The 15,798-nt window shown below is 46.1% G+C and overlaps 1 protein-coding gene across 2 annotated transcripts in view; it reads right to left on the bottom strand.

Moving 5' to 3' along the window:
• SNX5 (sorting nexin 5) overlaps positions 1-14,091 on the bottom strand; it is a 38,364-nt gene extending 24,273 nt beyond the window's left edge. The window contains exon 1 of one of the 2 annotated variants that reach the window (XM_050952193.1): positions 14,024-14,091. In XM_050952193.1, the coding sequence (XP_050808150.1) occupies positions 14,024-14,041 (18 nt within the window). In that variant the 5' untranslated portion in view covers positions 14,042-14,091. Of the gene's footprint in view, positions 1-13,793; positions 13,930-14,023 lie in introns of those variants that run through there. The other variant, XM_050952192.1, reaches the window with a different exon arrangement.
• Positions 14,092-15,798: the final 1,707 nt, after the last annotated feature.

Genomic DNA, 15,798 nt, shown 5'->3' with positions numbered 1-15,798 from the left:
GTTTGAGAGCACCACTGTTGACACAGGGAGAAGTTGATGGTTCAGGACACAAATCTGCATAGCAAGTGTGGACACAAAAAAAAAAACCTGTTCATGCTTAATCTGGTTCAACCAGGAGCAGCTGAAGCCTTTAACAATGATAAAGTTTTTGATCAGTATCTGCCTTAGTTCCTGTCAGGCGTGGTCAGTTTAACTAGATCTGATCACAGCACAGCTGTCAATCATGTTAACTGAAACCAGTGCTCAGTGCCGTTCTGAGGAGCACAAGCTGTTCAGCATTAGCTAACAATGACAGTAAAACAGGATTCACAGCTTTGTTTCAGTTACTGGCAGGGCATTATAGGAGTGTACAGCAACTTTTAAAAGCCTACTCTTTTCGATGTTACTTGCTTCCCTGTCCAAACAGGATTGACAGGACAAACAATACAAACTGCTGAGTCTGTGAAGAGCGTGATAAGCCAGAGGAAGCAACTTCCTTTCAGCTCGTTTTCAAGGAAAACGTTGCACAACCCAGCCAGTCCTACAGTTGTGAGCTGTCATTTGAGATTTTGTAGCAGAAAAGTTGCAGTGAAAGGGGAGAAGGACACAGAGCCTTAGCATTAGTTGGTGACTAGAGAACATTTGCAACACATGACTCAAAAGTGTAGAGGTCCAAATGAGGCTGGGGAAGAAGGGTAACGAATTCAAGTCACCTGCCACTGTAGGATCTTGACTAAAGCCTACGGTTCAAACTTTTGTGGATGGTTCATTCTAAAGAAAAAAAGCTAGTTTAACTTAAGTAACAAGTTTCTCTATAGTATTTAGACTGTGAAGAAAGCTTTACAAAAAAAAGTCTCATAGAGGTTATCTACAGCTGCTCATTCCACTAGGCAGGGACACATCCCAGGTGCATGCAATCCCGTGCCAATGACCCACATGCCTTGATCTCTGAACCAGACATGCTAGCAGTGCTACTGGCAACTTAAAGATACGTCCGCACTGGACTTTTGTAGGTTCTCCTCTCCCCCTGCAAGCTGGCACAGTCAGCTGCAGAAGTACTAATGTCTACTCTACAGTTTCTACTGCTGGTCATACCATTGTAGCTGAATGGGCACTGAAAGGCTTACATGCCTTTTCCTAGTACAGACAAGGCTATGGAGGGGAAATGGCTGGACAAAGATCTGCATGTGAAAACATTTGCAGACCTACCTTGTTCAGTACCCAACTTCATTTCAGCTAGCAATAGGAGACTGATTCAGCCAGGGGGGAGGAGAAGGGGGATTAGTATGAAGGCTGTTTTACTCTTGGGTTCTAGATACAACTAGTTATTTTCTCCTTCAAAAGAAGAAGAAAAAAAAAAGGGGGATGTGAAGACATCCAGGGACTTTTTAAATCAGCATGGGGCTACATGCTCAATCTCTGTACCACAATCAAATCCTGTGGCGTTCCTTCCTGTAGAAGCAACCCATTGCATAACTAGCACGTCATATCCCTTTTGTGCAGCTTATGCTTGGTGAGGTGGCAGCTTTTCAGTCTTGGTGGAACAGATTTTTCCTTCCAAAGTAAAAATTCACACGTGATTTGAGCTGGAGTCTAATTAAGATGGCCCTCTTTGCCCTTAAAGCCCCAGCTAACAATGCAGAATGGGGAACCTTTAACTTTATATTAGTCTTAACCGAGGAGTCAGTTGCTATGCAACTGCTGAGACCAAGTCTGAACTTCCATTCAAAGCCACCTTCTCTTCCTTCCTGCCCCAACTTGTGATTGGAGTATTCACAAAAGCCAGCATGCTAGGTGACTTGCTGTCTAAACTAGCCAATAGGACTCACCCTTTTCCCTGGGATAGACCAAGCCCCCCAGCCAGCCTCCCCTCTCAGGGTCCAGCACCTAAATCGAGGCTGCAAAGAGACCCCTCCTGCTGCTTGGACTTCTCAGCTGCCAATCCTTTCCTGGTGTTACGCAGCTGTACGATTTTTGCAAGAAGTTTGGTGGGAGGAGAAAGAGCAGGGAAGACCTCCCTCATCAATCTCTAGCCCAGTGAGTGGGGTACTTACCTGGAGCAGACACCCCACCAGTTCAAGTCTCCCCCCAGGGGCGGCTCCAGGCATCAGCATGTGCCTGAGGTGGCAAGCTGTGGGGGGGGTGGCCTGCTGGTCGCGGTGAGGGTGGCAATCAGGCTGCCTTCCGCAGCATTTCTGCATGAGGTTCGCCGGTCCCGCAGTAATTCGGCGGCAGGTACGCTGAACGCGCGGGACTGGTGGAGTTTCTGCGGGACGTCCGCCTAAAGCTGCCTGCTGTGCTTGGGGCAGCAAAAAACAGAGCCACCCCTGTCTTCCCCCTCTCATGCGAGGAAGGGATTTGCCACCTCTCAGGTGAATGCTCCAAGCAGTAGGCTAGGAGATAGTCTGATGTGGGGATCCCTCAGTGTCTCCTGTTGAAGTTATTCTTGTGGATAAATAATGAAACAATCATTGGGCCAGAGAGATAGACACCCAAGCATGAGAATAACTCTGTACCCAGTGGTTAGAGCCCATTCCTGGAGCTGGGAGCCCCAGGATCCAGTCCCTCTGTTCCAATTGCTGCTTTTAATCACTTTCTCCCCTTGAAGCGGTTTCACCATGGATGACTCAGGAAGCTCCACGCTAGAACATACCAAACCAAGTGACTCAGGGGTTTCATCTGAGTGGTGGCAGATCCCTGTTCAAATCTCTCCTCTCCCTCAGGCAGAAGGGCGACTTGAATCAGTGGTCTCCACACACCAGGCAAAGACCCTGACCACTGGGCTAAAAGTTATCAGGCCCTAATCCTCCTCGTCCCTCACCTGTTGTGTAACCTCACCTACAGAGGCCCAATTCAGTAAGCCACCTCTGAGCCCATGGACCAGATCAGGCCCTGCAGGCAAGTTAGGCAGAGAACAGCCATCTTTCCCCGATTCGTGCCTCACTGCGGGGCTTAGGTGTCCAGATGCCTGGTGCGAGGCCGCAGCGTGCATGCTCAGAGGCAGAAACAGACAAAGTGGGAACTTTTACGGTAAACATTTAAGCACAGAGTAAGTTCAGGCACCTACTTGGCTCAGTGACAGCTCAGTGGGAGTTCTGTCAATCCCAGTGGGGCTGGATTCTAGGATTTAGATGCCTGAATTGGCAGTTTGGTGCACAAGTCCTTTTGTGAATCTAGCCATAAGTGACTTGCTTTGCCACAGACTTTTTTTGACTATCAGCAAGAAATGAACCCAGGTCTCCAGTGTCACAGACGAGCATCCTGACCACTGGACTGTGCTCTCTTAGATGAGAGGCATTCAAAGGGGACAGTCTCTCTCACCTTCCTAAAGCGCCTAGACCCCCGGGGTTAGTGAATCTGTTGTGTTTGGGGCTATTCCATGAGAGGGCTCTCCCAGACAGGACCTCATCATTTTTGTCCTCCAGCAACCAACTATGGGAGCAGGTGTAGAGAAGAAAAAGGAACCTCTCCCGCCCCCACTACCCAGAAACAGATGGTGGGAGGGCCTCCTCCATCCAGTGAGGCTCTCTAGGGAAGGTGGGAGAGACAGCTGGAAGATATTACTACTTCACTCATGCAGTGGCACTTTTGGCAGCCGAGTTGGTGGTGAAAGGTGCTGGGGACAGCTCGGCAGGAAAAGTTGTCTGAGGTGGCTGACTAGTTGCAGGGGAAGCATCTTGGTGTGGTCCTGCATGGGAAATGCCAAAGGCAGCAGGCTGGGAAGATGGAAGTGATTAGTGCTAGTGGGGGCCCCATGCTCACCTCCCCTTGCTACTGGTGCCTGTGTTTCCTCAGATCTAGCATGCTGCAATCCAGTAGAGGGAATGGCAGGTGGAGAGGCAGATGCCACCTGTCACCCTGCAGAGTGCACTCTAGCAACAGGGGCAGAGTTAAGGTTGCTTAGATGCCTTGATTATGTATTTCTAAGCTTTCAAGTGTTTGGGTATTTTGAATAACTGAATTTCCTGGATTTAGTGATTGTTTCAGTACACAGAGTGTTCGTAAGTTTACCCAGAAGTAGCAATACGTTCCATCAACTCTGACTCCAGCTTATATTCTTTTTTTTTAAACTTGGTTTCCAGACAAAAGTCAACTGGTACCATCAAGGGCAAGTGAGGCTCCCAAAGTTAAATGCATTTGCCTATCATAGCTGCAAATTCTGTCTTTAAGCACCACATGACAAAGTCAAGTGCTTTCAGCAACCCATGTGGTATAGCTATTGTAAAAGTCCCTGAATTCTGTTATTGATTTTATACAGTACTACATATCTGTAACTATATATTTTCCTAATATTAAGGATGCCAACCAATTAGATGTTATAGTTTAAGTTATTGCAATAATAAATGATCCCATTGTTTAAATAATGGCTTGGAACTCTAAAGTTTCAAATAATCACATCAGTAAACTTGCTTTGCAGAACTCAGATACAGCATGTGGACACTAGCAGTAAGACTATACTGCACGTGCATCTCTCATCAATTTTAAGCATGTGCAAGAGCTCCTGATTAGGAAATTTAGTTATTAGCTAGGACATTGGAACAAGAGGTAATTGCTACTAAAAGTGTAAACAGGATGCGTCTCATTTTATGAAGTGGCTTTGCTTTTAACCAGTTCTCTTTAAAGCCTCTTTTCATGCAAAGCAAGATCACGTAATTTCGGTGAATGTATGCCGGCTGCTAGATCTTAGAGATTGTAGCCAAGAAACGAATATGGAATAAATGTTACGAGCAAGCTTTCACAGTTGGTTGTATTTCTACTGGACACACTATAGCACTATGTTCTAGAGTTCTTAAAGAGAGAGGAAAAAAAATCTCTGTTCCATTTAATTTCTGATCCCCGTGTTCTTTAGATCACTAGCAGTAATCTTAAATATTAAGTGACCTGCAGATACTAATATAAATAATTCAAAGGTAAAGCTATGCTGCATCCTTCAAACACTGTGCATTCAGTTTCTGATTTCCTTTTAGTTTTACTAGAAAAACATGTACGCAAACCTTCTTTTACTAGAGCAGGGGTAGGCAACCTATGGCACGTGTGCTGAAGGCGGCATGTGAGCTGATGTTCACTGGCACTCACACTGCCTGGGTCCTGGCCACCAGTATGGGGGGCTCTGCATTTTATTTTAATTTTAAAATGAAGCTTCTTAAAAACATTTTTAAAAACTTTATTTACTTTACATACAACAATAGTTTAGTTATATATTATAGACTTACAGAATGAGACCTTCTAAAAACGTTAACATGTGTTACTGGTACGTGAAACCTTAAATTAGAGTGAATAAATTAATGAAGACGTGGCACATCACTTCTGAAAGGTTGCCGACCCCTGTACTAGAGTCTATACAGTACAAAGAAACAGAAGGTTATGCAATATTGTAAATAGTTGGGCAACTGGAATAAAGTCAGGACATGCAAGAGTTAGTTCCAAAAGCAAGAGTAGCTTTGCCACATCAGTCCTGAAATTTTAATATGTTTTATAAGCAGTCTATTAAGTGAGGCATTTAACCAGAAAAACAGGACATGCACTACATATGTGCAATGCACGTTAGTGTTGCTATTAATACCTTAGCTGCATTTCCCATTACAGATTTTAATCTGTGGAATCTTAGAGTTGCAATTACATTAATCTGTACTTTAAGCGAAGAAACTGAGGGTATGTCGACACCAGGGGTTCTCAAACTGGGGGTCGGCACCCCTCGGGGGGGTTCACACCATTATTACATGGGGGGGTTGCAAGGAGTCAGCCTCCACCCCAACCCTGCTTTGCCTCCAGCATTTATAATGGTGTTAAATATATATTTTTAAAAAGTGTTTTTAGTTGATAAGGGGGGAGGTCACACTCAGAGGCTTGCTATGTGAAAGAGGTCACCAGAACAAATGTTTGAGAACCACTGGTCTACACAGGGATAAAAGACCCACAGCACAGCCATGGCTGGCCCACATCAGCTGACTCTGGCTCAGGAGGCCAAAAGTTGCTGTGTAGAGAGTTGGGCTTGATCTGGGGACTCAAAAGCTCTGGGACCTTCCACCCTTTCAGAGTCCCAGAGCTCAGGCTCCAGCCTGAGCCCAAATGTCCCCACAGCAATTTTTCAGCCCTAGAGCCAGAGCCCTGTAAGCCTGAGTTAGCTGACCTGGGCCAGCCATGGGGTTTTTATCCCTGCGTAGACATACCCTGAGAGCAAGAAGACATTGCCCTGTTTAGTGTTACTATTTTGGCCTTATTTGTTAAGCACCTGAGTGAGGTGACTGCACTGAAGGGCAAACCCCTATCAGTGTTACTAGAGATCCAGATTGTTCTCTAAGAGAAGTCAGAAGGGCTGTGCCCACGTCGTTCTGACAATATCCCACTCTTGTAATTCCACAGATGCTAGCACTAGAGGAAGTAGGGTTAGTGATGGGCTACCAGTGGTTCAGGTTGAACGACATGGCAGAATGATGGCAGCCAGCCTATACTAATACTCCCAGCCAGTGAGATTAAGCACAGTGAATAAAAAAAAATTTTTTTTTAAAGGGATTTTATTTAAATTTGATTTTGATAAAAAACCTTTCTAAAGATAGTTTTAATTAAGATACATTATTGCTCAAAGATATCTCATGGATAATATATATGGAATATACAGAGATTATCAATTCTATAGTATGAAACAATATATTAATGTAATGTTTAAGTTTTGTAAATGAGTTCCAATAGTTCATGGATTAGGGACCCAATTTTATGGGGTTCCAGGGGCTTCTGTATAGATTATTTAGGTTAATCTTTCTATCTACTCAATGGGACTCTGTGCTCAGTCTGAAAGATATCAGATCCTTAGTTTTGCAGTTCTCAGACTGTGTATGTGTGTCTCCAGAGGTAACACACTTGTTAAAAGTAAAAATGTTTTTAAATAAATATGTAGAGGTGAGAAACAGACCTCAACTCTGTGTGTACACAAATTTGCAGAGGGACAATAGAGTCAACCCCTTACCTCTCTCTAAAACTGTAAAGTTTCAAAAAGTTCAATGAATAGAAGATTGTTGAGGCAGAATAGATCTGGACAAGGAGAAGAAGTCTGGAGATAAATGTGAGAAGCAAGGGACAGATGCTTGTTTTGTTAAAATATTATATGTTTGCTGTTGAATATACAACGTTGTTGTTTTACTTAAATAAAACAATTTAAATGTCTGGTGATGTTCACCTCCTAATACAGCATGGCAAGAAAATCCTCCAAATATTAGCCTGTTGAATTGGAGATATTTATGAAGTCATTGAGAGGTGAACTATCTGCTTCAATTACCTTTAGTAACTGAAATAACCAAACAGTTCATTTTTCGGATATAGTTGTAAAAACTAATCTGAAGAGTTTTCAGAATCACTGTTTAAAAATGCGTAGTGTGTACCTTCTAAAAATGAAACCTACATCATCTGAGTTGTGAAGATGATGTGTTAAGGTTATAACAACCAACAGAATGCACTTTTATGTTGAAAATGATTAAACTGAGTCTTCCTGACTAGTTATTTAAATCAAATTGATTTAAATTGAAGCCACCCTGAGATTAAGTAAAACTCACAGCCCTTCAACGTATAGAACTGATTTAACAGCAACAGAACAGGCCCCAGTCTCATTTCACAGCAGTTCAGGGGGAGGTTTGAGACTCTCCATTCTGTCATCGGCACTGATGGTTGAGGGTATAGCATCATGTAACCCCGGTTTACAACGCATGGGCAAATCTGCATGCAGGACAGAACCACTAAGCAATAAGAGTCTTGACTACAGAAAGTGTCCAGACATACCACAGAGGTTATGGATCTGCTCCAGCTATGCTAGGGATTGTCCAATAGGTGCAACAATCCCTAAACCCCGCAGATGTTTGCAGAGATGCTGCGCATGGATGATGAATGGGTACAAATGATGACCATGTGTGTTTCAGTGGTGCAGTTCTCCAACTCAGAGAATGTGTCAGGAACTGCCCAATCAACTATGACAGCCAGACTCTTCAGGCAGAACCCAACTCAAGCATTACTACAGTCAAACTCAGGTCCTAGGGTTTGGGCCTCATAACAACTAGTCCATACTACAAAGCTCTTTTTCATTGCACATGAAAATGTGATGCAGCCAGCAAAAAGCAGGGAGAAAGCTGTTGAGTAGGGCTTACCTGCCCATCCTTCCTCTCAGCAACAGGTCCCAGTAGCCTCATCTACCAGCAGTGCTCTCTACAGGTGGAGCAGAATTTAAGAAAACTCATTTCCCCCAGAAAAGTCCTAGCAGCAGCAGCCACCGCCACGAGAAGGAAGCAACTCCTCAGTTTCCAGGAGCAGCACTACTCTTGGACTGTTAGTACAGTGATGGCTCCTGCTAGAACTATCTGAGCACCCAGTTACTTTCCCTCTGACACTTGCAACTCCCCTCCTCCACCAATATCAACCCAGGGTATCAGGGAACTGGAGTCAATCCACTTGTCCTCGAAAGGTTAACTTCTTCACCTAAGAGCACCTAGGGCATTAAAGCGTACCCAAAAAGCTACTTGCCCAAGGACTAAGCCTGCTAATACCTATGATCATCACACCTACACCACCACATTGCTGCTCAAGTACTATCCCCAGTAATTTAGGCCAGCAGTTCTCAATAGGGTCTGGTGACCTTGGGGGGCTGCAAGCAGGTTTCAGGGGGCCTGCCAAGCAGGGCTGACAGACTCACTGGGGCCCATGGCAGAAAGCTGAAGCCACAAGCCCCAAATCCCACCAGACCTAATGGAAGCTAAAACCTAAGCAACTTAGCTTTGCTGAGCCACCTGTGGCATGGGGTCTCAGGCAATTGCTACCTTCCAATGCCAGCCCTGGCTTTTACATGCAGAAACACAGTTGTGTCACAGGTGGTGCATGGAGTTTAATAGCCTGTTGGAGGGACCTCAGAAAGAAAGGGGCTGAGAACCCCTGATTTAAGCAATACAGTAACTATCTGGTCATGTAGCATGCCTTGCCTTCTATTTAGGGCTTATTTAGAAGTGCAACCTACTATTAGGACCGACTCTATTCTGCTGGTCAATCAGTTTCACTGGTACTTGCTAAATATATTCCTGTTCTAACATCTGATCAGCTATAAGGCTGTTTGAGCACTATAGGACAGTATTCATCAGATAAGTCTGTAAGTGCTGGTGAAGTCTGTCAAGTAAATGAGTTGACTGAATAGTTACTGTTAAAGTACTGTATCTTTTCCTTCCTCTAATAGATCATGCTGTCCTTTGCATTCCATTTCCCGTTCTCTTTATTCTACTCCTTTCCCCCCACCCGCTGCCACACACACCCCTCCTCCTTTCCATGTGTTTTCTACATTTTCTGCTCCTTTCTTCTGCTTTGAAAAGTGTGCTGTGAGAGTGGGCAAATGTATGCCAAGCCCAGAGATCTATCCTTACATGGGTCTTGGAAATTATTAGCCACTTGATACCACAGATCCAATGCAAAGTTGGGTGGCAGCAGGCACTGTCTGGAAAAAGCCAACTTTCTCTCAGCTACTGGAAAAAGCTAGAGTTAGAATTCTTACCAGTGTGTTGCACCTGGACCTTGCCTGGGGATTGGTATATCAGCCTCTTGCCACCCCAACTCCTTGGGAAAGGAACACACTTCTCTCCCGTTCCCCAATCCCCACCCCCTTCCAGATCTTCCTGACTGCTATGAAGGTTGGCAGTGCTGTCCACTACTCTACCACTCGCCCAGCTTTCTAGCTGTTGAGGGGAGTATCTGTTTTGAGATCTTCTTCCCCAGTAAATAACTCCACCACCTGTCTAGGCTGTTGCGCCAAGCTTTTTCAAGCAGCAGACGAACTGTCAGGTTTCACAGCTGGGTAGCAGCAAAGACAAGACTGACCAGTTTACAGTCTGCAGCAGCTAACTGATAGATGCACAGCACTGGTTTATTTAGGACGGTCTTTCGCAACCGTAAGAGCTAAACTCTTAAAGAAAGCCGAGGTTCTGCAGAAGTTGATGGGAGGCTTCCCAGAAGCCATGTCGTAAGCTAGATTTACACTTAAATCACTGCAACTGTAATGCTTCAGCATCAACATTCACTACAGCAATGGATCTCCCATCGCTGTAGTTAATCCACCTCCCTGGGAACAGAGGTAGGCTGCTGGAAGAATTCTTCTGTCACTCAAATGCTGTCTATATACAGGTTTAGGTTAGCTTAACTATGTCACTCAGGGGTGTGGATTTTTCATACCTTTTAGCAACTGAACTGAGTCAATTTAAATTTTAGTGTAGCCCTGGCCTTAGACACCCTGGGCAAATGATCACTCCATCCTCATCCTCCTTGAAACCAGGATTCTAAAGGAAGAGACAGGTTTGATGTCCCTTCTGGACGACAGAATTCTAAGTCGCTAGGGAGGCCACCTACTCCAACTCTGGACATCTTCTGGATTTTAATAACTTGAGTTTTTAAACCAGTTTACTTAACTCCTCATGGTCATCTCTATCCTTTCCCTTTGCTTTCCCCAAGCTAGACCAGTACACCACTCCTCCCAGTCCTTTCCCACCTCCAGCCTATCCTGCTCACAACCCCCATCCCCTTCCATCACAGTGTAAACACAGAGTCTCAGTTCCCACCAAGAAGCTTAACTTATGAAACAGAGGTCAGACACCCATTAATATTTAGGGCCCGAAGACATTCAAGAACAAGCAGAATCTAAGCTTTTGTTTACAGTACTTACCTAATCCTTGAGTCACAACTGGAAGGTTACACAAGCATTATCAGCACAGTTGCCTCCCTGGCCCTGCCAACAGCTTGAAACAGTGACTGAAATGCTGCTTCCCACTAAGTGCACTGGGATATTAATGCCACTTTAATGCCAGCATAACCATTTAATTACAGGTTTCAACAGACTTGGGGGAGAGACCAGAAGTGAAATCCACAAAGAAAGAAACTGAGGGAAGACAGAGGGAGTAGGAACATCTGTGGTCCTAAAAGGGAGCCAGTTTTCTGACTACATGATGCTACTTCTAAATGAAATACTGAAGCAAGCAGCAGCGAAAGAAGTTTAGTTACTACAGTGAGACCATGTTCTGTTTACCCTTAATCTTCATGCAAGTCTCTCAAAGACCCCGGGGAAACTCCATCACAGATTGACAGCTGGGAGGTACTGTAATTTTAAGTTTATGGCCTGTGAGCCAGGAATAAGAACTCTGTCCTCCCCACAACACAGCTGAAAGGGGCTTTGTCAACACTGATGCAGAGAAGGCTTTCTAGTCATTTTAAGACAATTCCATTGAGCTAATAGATGAAGAAAACACCTTTTTTGTCCATGCTGATAATCTCAGTGTACTGAAAGAGCTTCTGAGAAGGTATTTAGCTTCTGCTTTCCTCTACATGTTCTAAACAGAATGTGGCATTTCAGAACCGAAGTAACAAGGGAATCCAAGTGAGATTTCATGGTTGCTTTGAAGTGTATTACAAAAATATGTGCAGGTTTAATTTTCCTCATTTTTACTGGAGCATTTAAATGTATGGTGCCCCTTAAAAGCCACTCTCTTCCAGAGGAAAATTTCTATGACTCCAACAGGAGACACTGCTTCAGACATTTATAACTGTCCCCTCTCATCTCCCGCACCCGCCAAACTAGTGTCGGTGGTCTGATCTAAGGGCAAGACCACTAAATTGTCCAGTGTGCACTAGGAGTATAGCAAGCATGACAATTTTCAAAGCCACCACAAAAATACAAAAGTTTACATTATGTACAGCCAGCCAAGGGGCTTGTTCAATGCTAGGGCAGTTTACTGCTATAAATGGACATTCACATGCCATTTTCCCCAAGGTATTAGACAAGCTAACACAAACTGGTGTTAGCTAAAGAAAGTGTAAAGTGGGCTCTGGGTAAAGTGGGCTCTGAGTCATGGTGGGGTGTGCCAGATAAGTATAACTCTATACATTTCTGTTTTAAAATTAATTTGAATTGGCACAACACTGTTAGAAGTCTGCCTGTCCCAGCAGATACCACACTAAGCTAATGCCAGTCATATCCAGGATGATGGTGAGCATCCTGTCCTCCCACAAGAGCTCTAACATGACAAGTCCCTTAGGACTCACTGCTTCAGGGTATCAAGATACAACCATTAAAAGAAAACTATCAATGTGGACTGTGATTAAGGACATGCAGCCTGTGTTTCATCTAGAAATCACGGCTGTCTCACAAATAGCATGACTCTGGATCATGAAAGAAGAGCAGCTGTCTGAAACTGACTCCAGAAGAGACTGAAGCAATCTTGTTTAAGCACCAACAGTTTATATGCATTATCAGAACTTTCATGGAAGTGCTGAACAAATAACTGAAACATTCAATATAGTTTTTTATGACATTTTGCTCCCTTCTAAGACCACTGTTGTTTCTGCCCTGTGTTTCTCTTCCTTCCCCAGCCTCCTTTCTTTCTTTTCCCTAAGTTTGTGCATCACCTCCTTTCTCCCCTCTATTTTCTTCCCTGCTGCAACTCACATTTTTCCCAACCCCCTTGCAAGCTTCACTAACACCCTATCCCTCAATCAGTCTGTTAAAATGATCAGCAGTTAAAACAGTGCTGACATAAGCTTTAGAGTTCAAACCCAAAAGAGTTTAATGGGGGCTGGTAGAAATTCACCCCTCTGTGTCATTATTTCAGCTGCCTGCAGACTCGGGAAGACCACAGCACATCAGTTACACTTTCCAAAAGTGATGAAAGCTTTCTTTGCAACCATGAAGGCTAGACAGACCAAGTCAGCCACATACGTAGACAGAGAGGGCAGAACCTGCCCACAGGTCAGGTATTTGGCTTAAGTCATATGCTGTTTTCATGCCCTTAAGCACTCCATGGGTACTTCATTGGAGCTGTGGGTATTAAGCTGAAGTTGCCTGTTCCTCCCTACTGTATAAATACAAAATCCTAGAGTACAGGGAACATTTTGTTTAAGGCATTTTGGTTCTCAGCTTTCAAAGAAACCAAAATCACTCAGCAGTTCCAGGGCAGTTACTCTGTACAGGTCTGTCACATCTTACATGCATCTAACATGCATGATTTCAGCTTTAAGCAGTCAGCAAAAAAAAAAAAAAAAAAAAAAAAAAACACGCAACAATTTTAATACTGTACCTGTAGTGCAGGCAATTCCACCCAGCACTACACTCAATGTAATTTTGACTATATGTGATTTTTGCTTTACACGCTGACTGCAGAACATAACCCCAGCGTAAGATGCAACAGACCTGTACTGCCTCCACAGGTTTCAAGTGGCTAGTCAGTCATCACTGTGCCCTAGGGAGGGGCCGCGGTGTGTTAGTTACAGCACCAGTACTGCCAAGACACACACATACACTCTCCAGGGGAATTTAAAGCAGGGCCAGTCAGTAGCACAGGAAGAAAGCAGCAGAGCAGGGAGTGAAGACATGGACAGGGCAAAGAGCACAACACAAGGAGGAGACAAACAACAGATCTAGCCCTAGGCAGAGCCCAGCCGAGGGGAAGGGGCTCCAGGACAGGCAGGCAGCCAGCCCCACCAGTGGGGGGGATCACCCCCCAGCAGGGGTGGCTCAGCCAGCAGCCCCTTGGCAAGGAAGGCAGATGTTGGGGGTCACAGCCCCGCTGGGAAGAGTAACCAACCCCCCAGTATGAGGCTCTGCCATCCAGCCCAAGGGGGGGGGGGAGCGGCCGCAGGAGAGAGGGAGTCGGGGGGGGGGGGTCACAACCCCTCCAGGAAGGGGGAAGCAGCCCCAAGGGAGGGGGAGCCTGGACCCCTCCCCCAGGAAGGGGGAAGCAGCCTCAAGCGGGGGCGTGGGGGTCTCAGCCCCCAGGGCGCCCTACAGCGACACGAGGCCCCCCTCGTACCTGCCTCTGCTCCTCCAGCTCCTCGGGCAGCGCAGCCATAACGCCCGCCGCTCCTTGCCCACAGCCACCCCTTCCCTCAGCGCCCGCGGCGGCTCATATAGGCTCCGGCCACCTGACCCACGCGAGCGGGGCCGGGCACCGCCTCCTCGGCGCCTCCCCCACCTTCCCGGCAGCACGCGGGCGGCCGCCGTAGAGATCCAAAAGCCTTTCCCAGAAGGGGGAGCACTCGCCTGGCTTTGGGAGGCCATTTTGGATCCGGGCGGAAAAGCGTGGCTGGGCACTTACGCTTGGTGACCCTGCCCTTAGGTCAGAGTCCCCCGTCTCCGTCACGTGTTCACACTGCCCCTCCTATCACAACCGAGGCTTCCCGCCGACGTAAATCTCAACCGCCGAGCTCCGTGCCGAGGGGGAGGCGAAATGCATTGTGGGTGTTGTAGTTCTCGGAATCCAGGAGCTGTACAGCCTGTAGGCTGAGCGAAGGGAGCAGAGAACTACAAATCCCGAGAGGCGGCGCGCTGTTCTGGCGGGAAGGTAGTGGCGGGCCGGGCGCTGAGCGAATGGAGGTAACGGTACTAACGGCTGAAGAGAGGGCGCTCGCATGGGGCGCTGGGTAAGGGCCACGAGCCTGGCGAGAGCCGTGTCCCCCTATGTCCAGGTGCCCGGTGAGACAACAGCCTCCCGCTGCTGCCGCCGGCTGGGGGAGCTGCCCCAAGCCGCGTGGAGACCGAGCTCTCCTCAGGGATGGAGGCCTCCAGTGCTCTGCAGCCCTGGATCTCCCGGCGCTCTGCAGAGGAGGATAGCGCCATCATCCCCATTGTGTGGATGGGGAAACTGAGGCACGGAGCGGGGAAAGTGACTTGGCCATGGCCACCCCGCAGGCCGGTGGCAGAGCTCTCCGGAGTCCCAGTTTGCGGCTGTAGGCACCAGGCCAGGCTGCTTCATTGCAACACACCTCCCCGGAGAGAAATGTTAACTTGCTCTGTTTAAAATCAACATCCAGGAAGGGGGAATCTCACCCCAATGTCGTGAAAATTGGCAACATGTGTTGTCTAGTAGTTAGAGCACTGGGCTGGGATTCAGAAGACCATTGAACTACTCAGGGATCTTGGGCAGATAACTTTGCCTTTTTGTGCCTCAGTTTCCCCATCTGTGAAAAGGGGATCGTGTAACTGACATTCTTTATAAAGGACTTTGAGCCTAGGGTGACTAGACAGCAAGTGTGAAAAATCGGGATGAGGGTGGAGGGTAATAGGCGCCTATATAACACTAAGTCCCAAATATCAGGACTGTCCCTATAAAATCGGGACATCTGGTCACCCTATTTGAGCCCTATGGATGAGAAGTACAATATCAGAGCTAGATACTATTGTTATAAATAAGTTGAGGGATGCTCATTGGAGTTACCCCTGAGGTGAAATAGATGGCTTGTATTTGCTACCCAGTAGGCAGCAGTCTTCTTGGCATATGTCAACTCTGAGGCACGTGATCAGGATTTATCACCGAATTTGAAGGGTTAGGGCTAGATATTTTTTTCATTGTCTCTCTGTACAGTGAGTGTAGGCAGAGTTTAATTTTCCTTTGTAAGTGATCATGGGTTTTTTACACACAAACGTGATTCAGGGCACAGAGCTTAGCATTCTCCTCCATAAAAACTCAAGGATGTCCTTTAGTTTTTATTAGGCAGAAGACTTTCTTTTGTGTGTCAACCACTAGAGGGCAATGGGCATATTAGGAGGTAGGTTGCAAATTTCCCCTAATCCCTAAAGTTGGTAGTGTGAGCAAGGGAGAACGGGTTGTTTCATTATAAAAATCTGGATAGGGAGACAGTGCTTCCCTGAAACAACTTGCTCCTGGTAACAAAGCCTAACCTTTAGATATCAATTTGCTACATGCACCACTTCACATCATTTCATACACAAGGTAGTACATTTTGACAATCTTTAGAATGTATACCTCTGTCATAATTTACAAACATCACTCCTTATTCTTTGTCTAGCAAGTAGCA

Source organism: Gopherus flavomarginatus, chromosome 4 (assembly GCF_025201925.1).
Source record: "Gopherus flavomarginatus isolate rGopFla2 chromosome 4, rGopFla2.mat.asm, whole genome shotgun sequence".
NCBI classification, from domain to species: Eukaryota; Metazoa; Chordata; order Testudines; family Testudinidae; genus Gopherus; species Gopherus flavomarginatus.
This window is presented reverse-complemented; position numbering and strand designations above follow the sequence as displayed.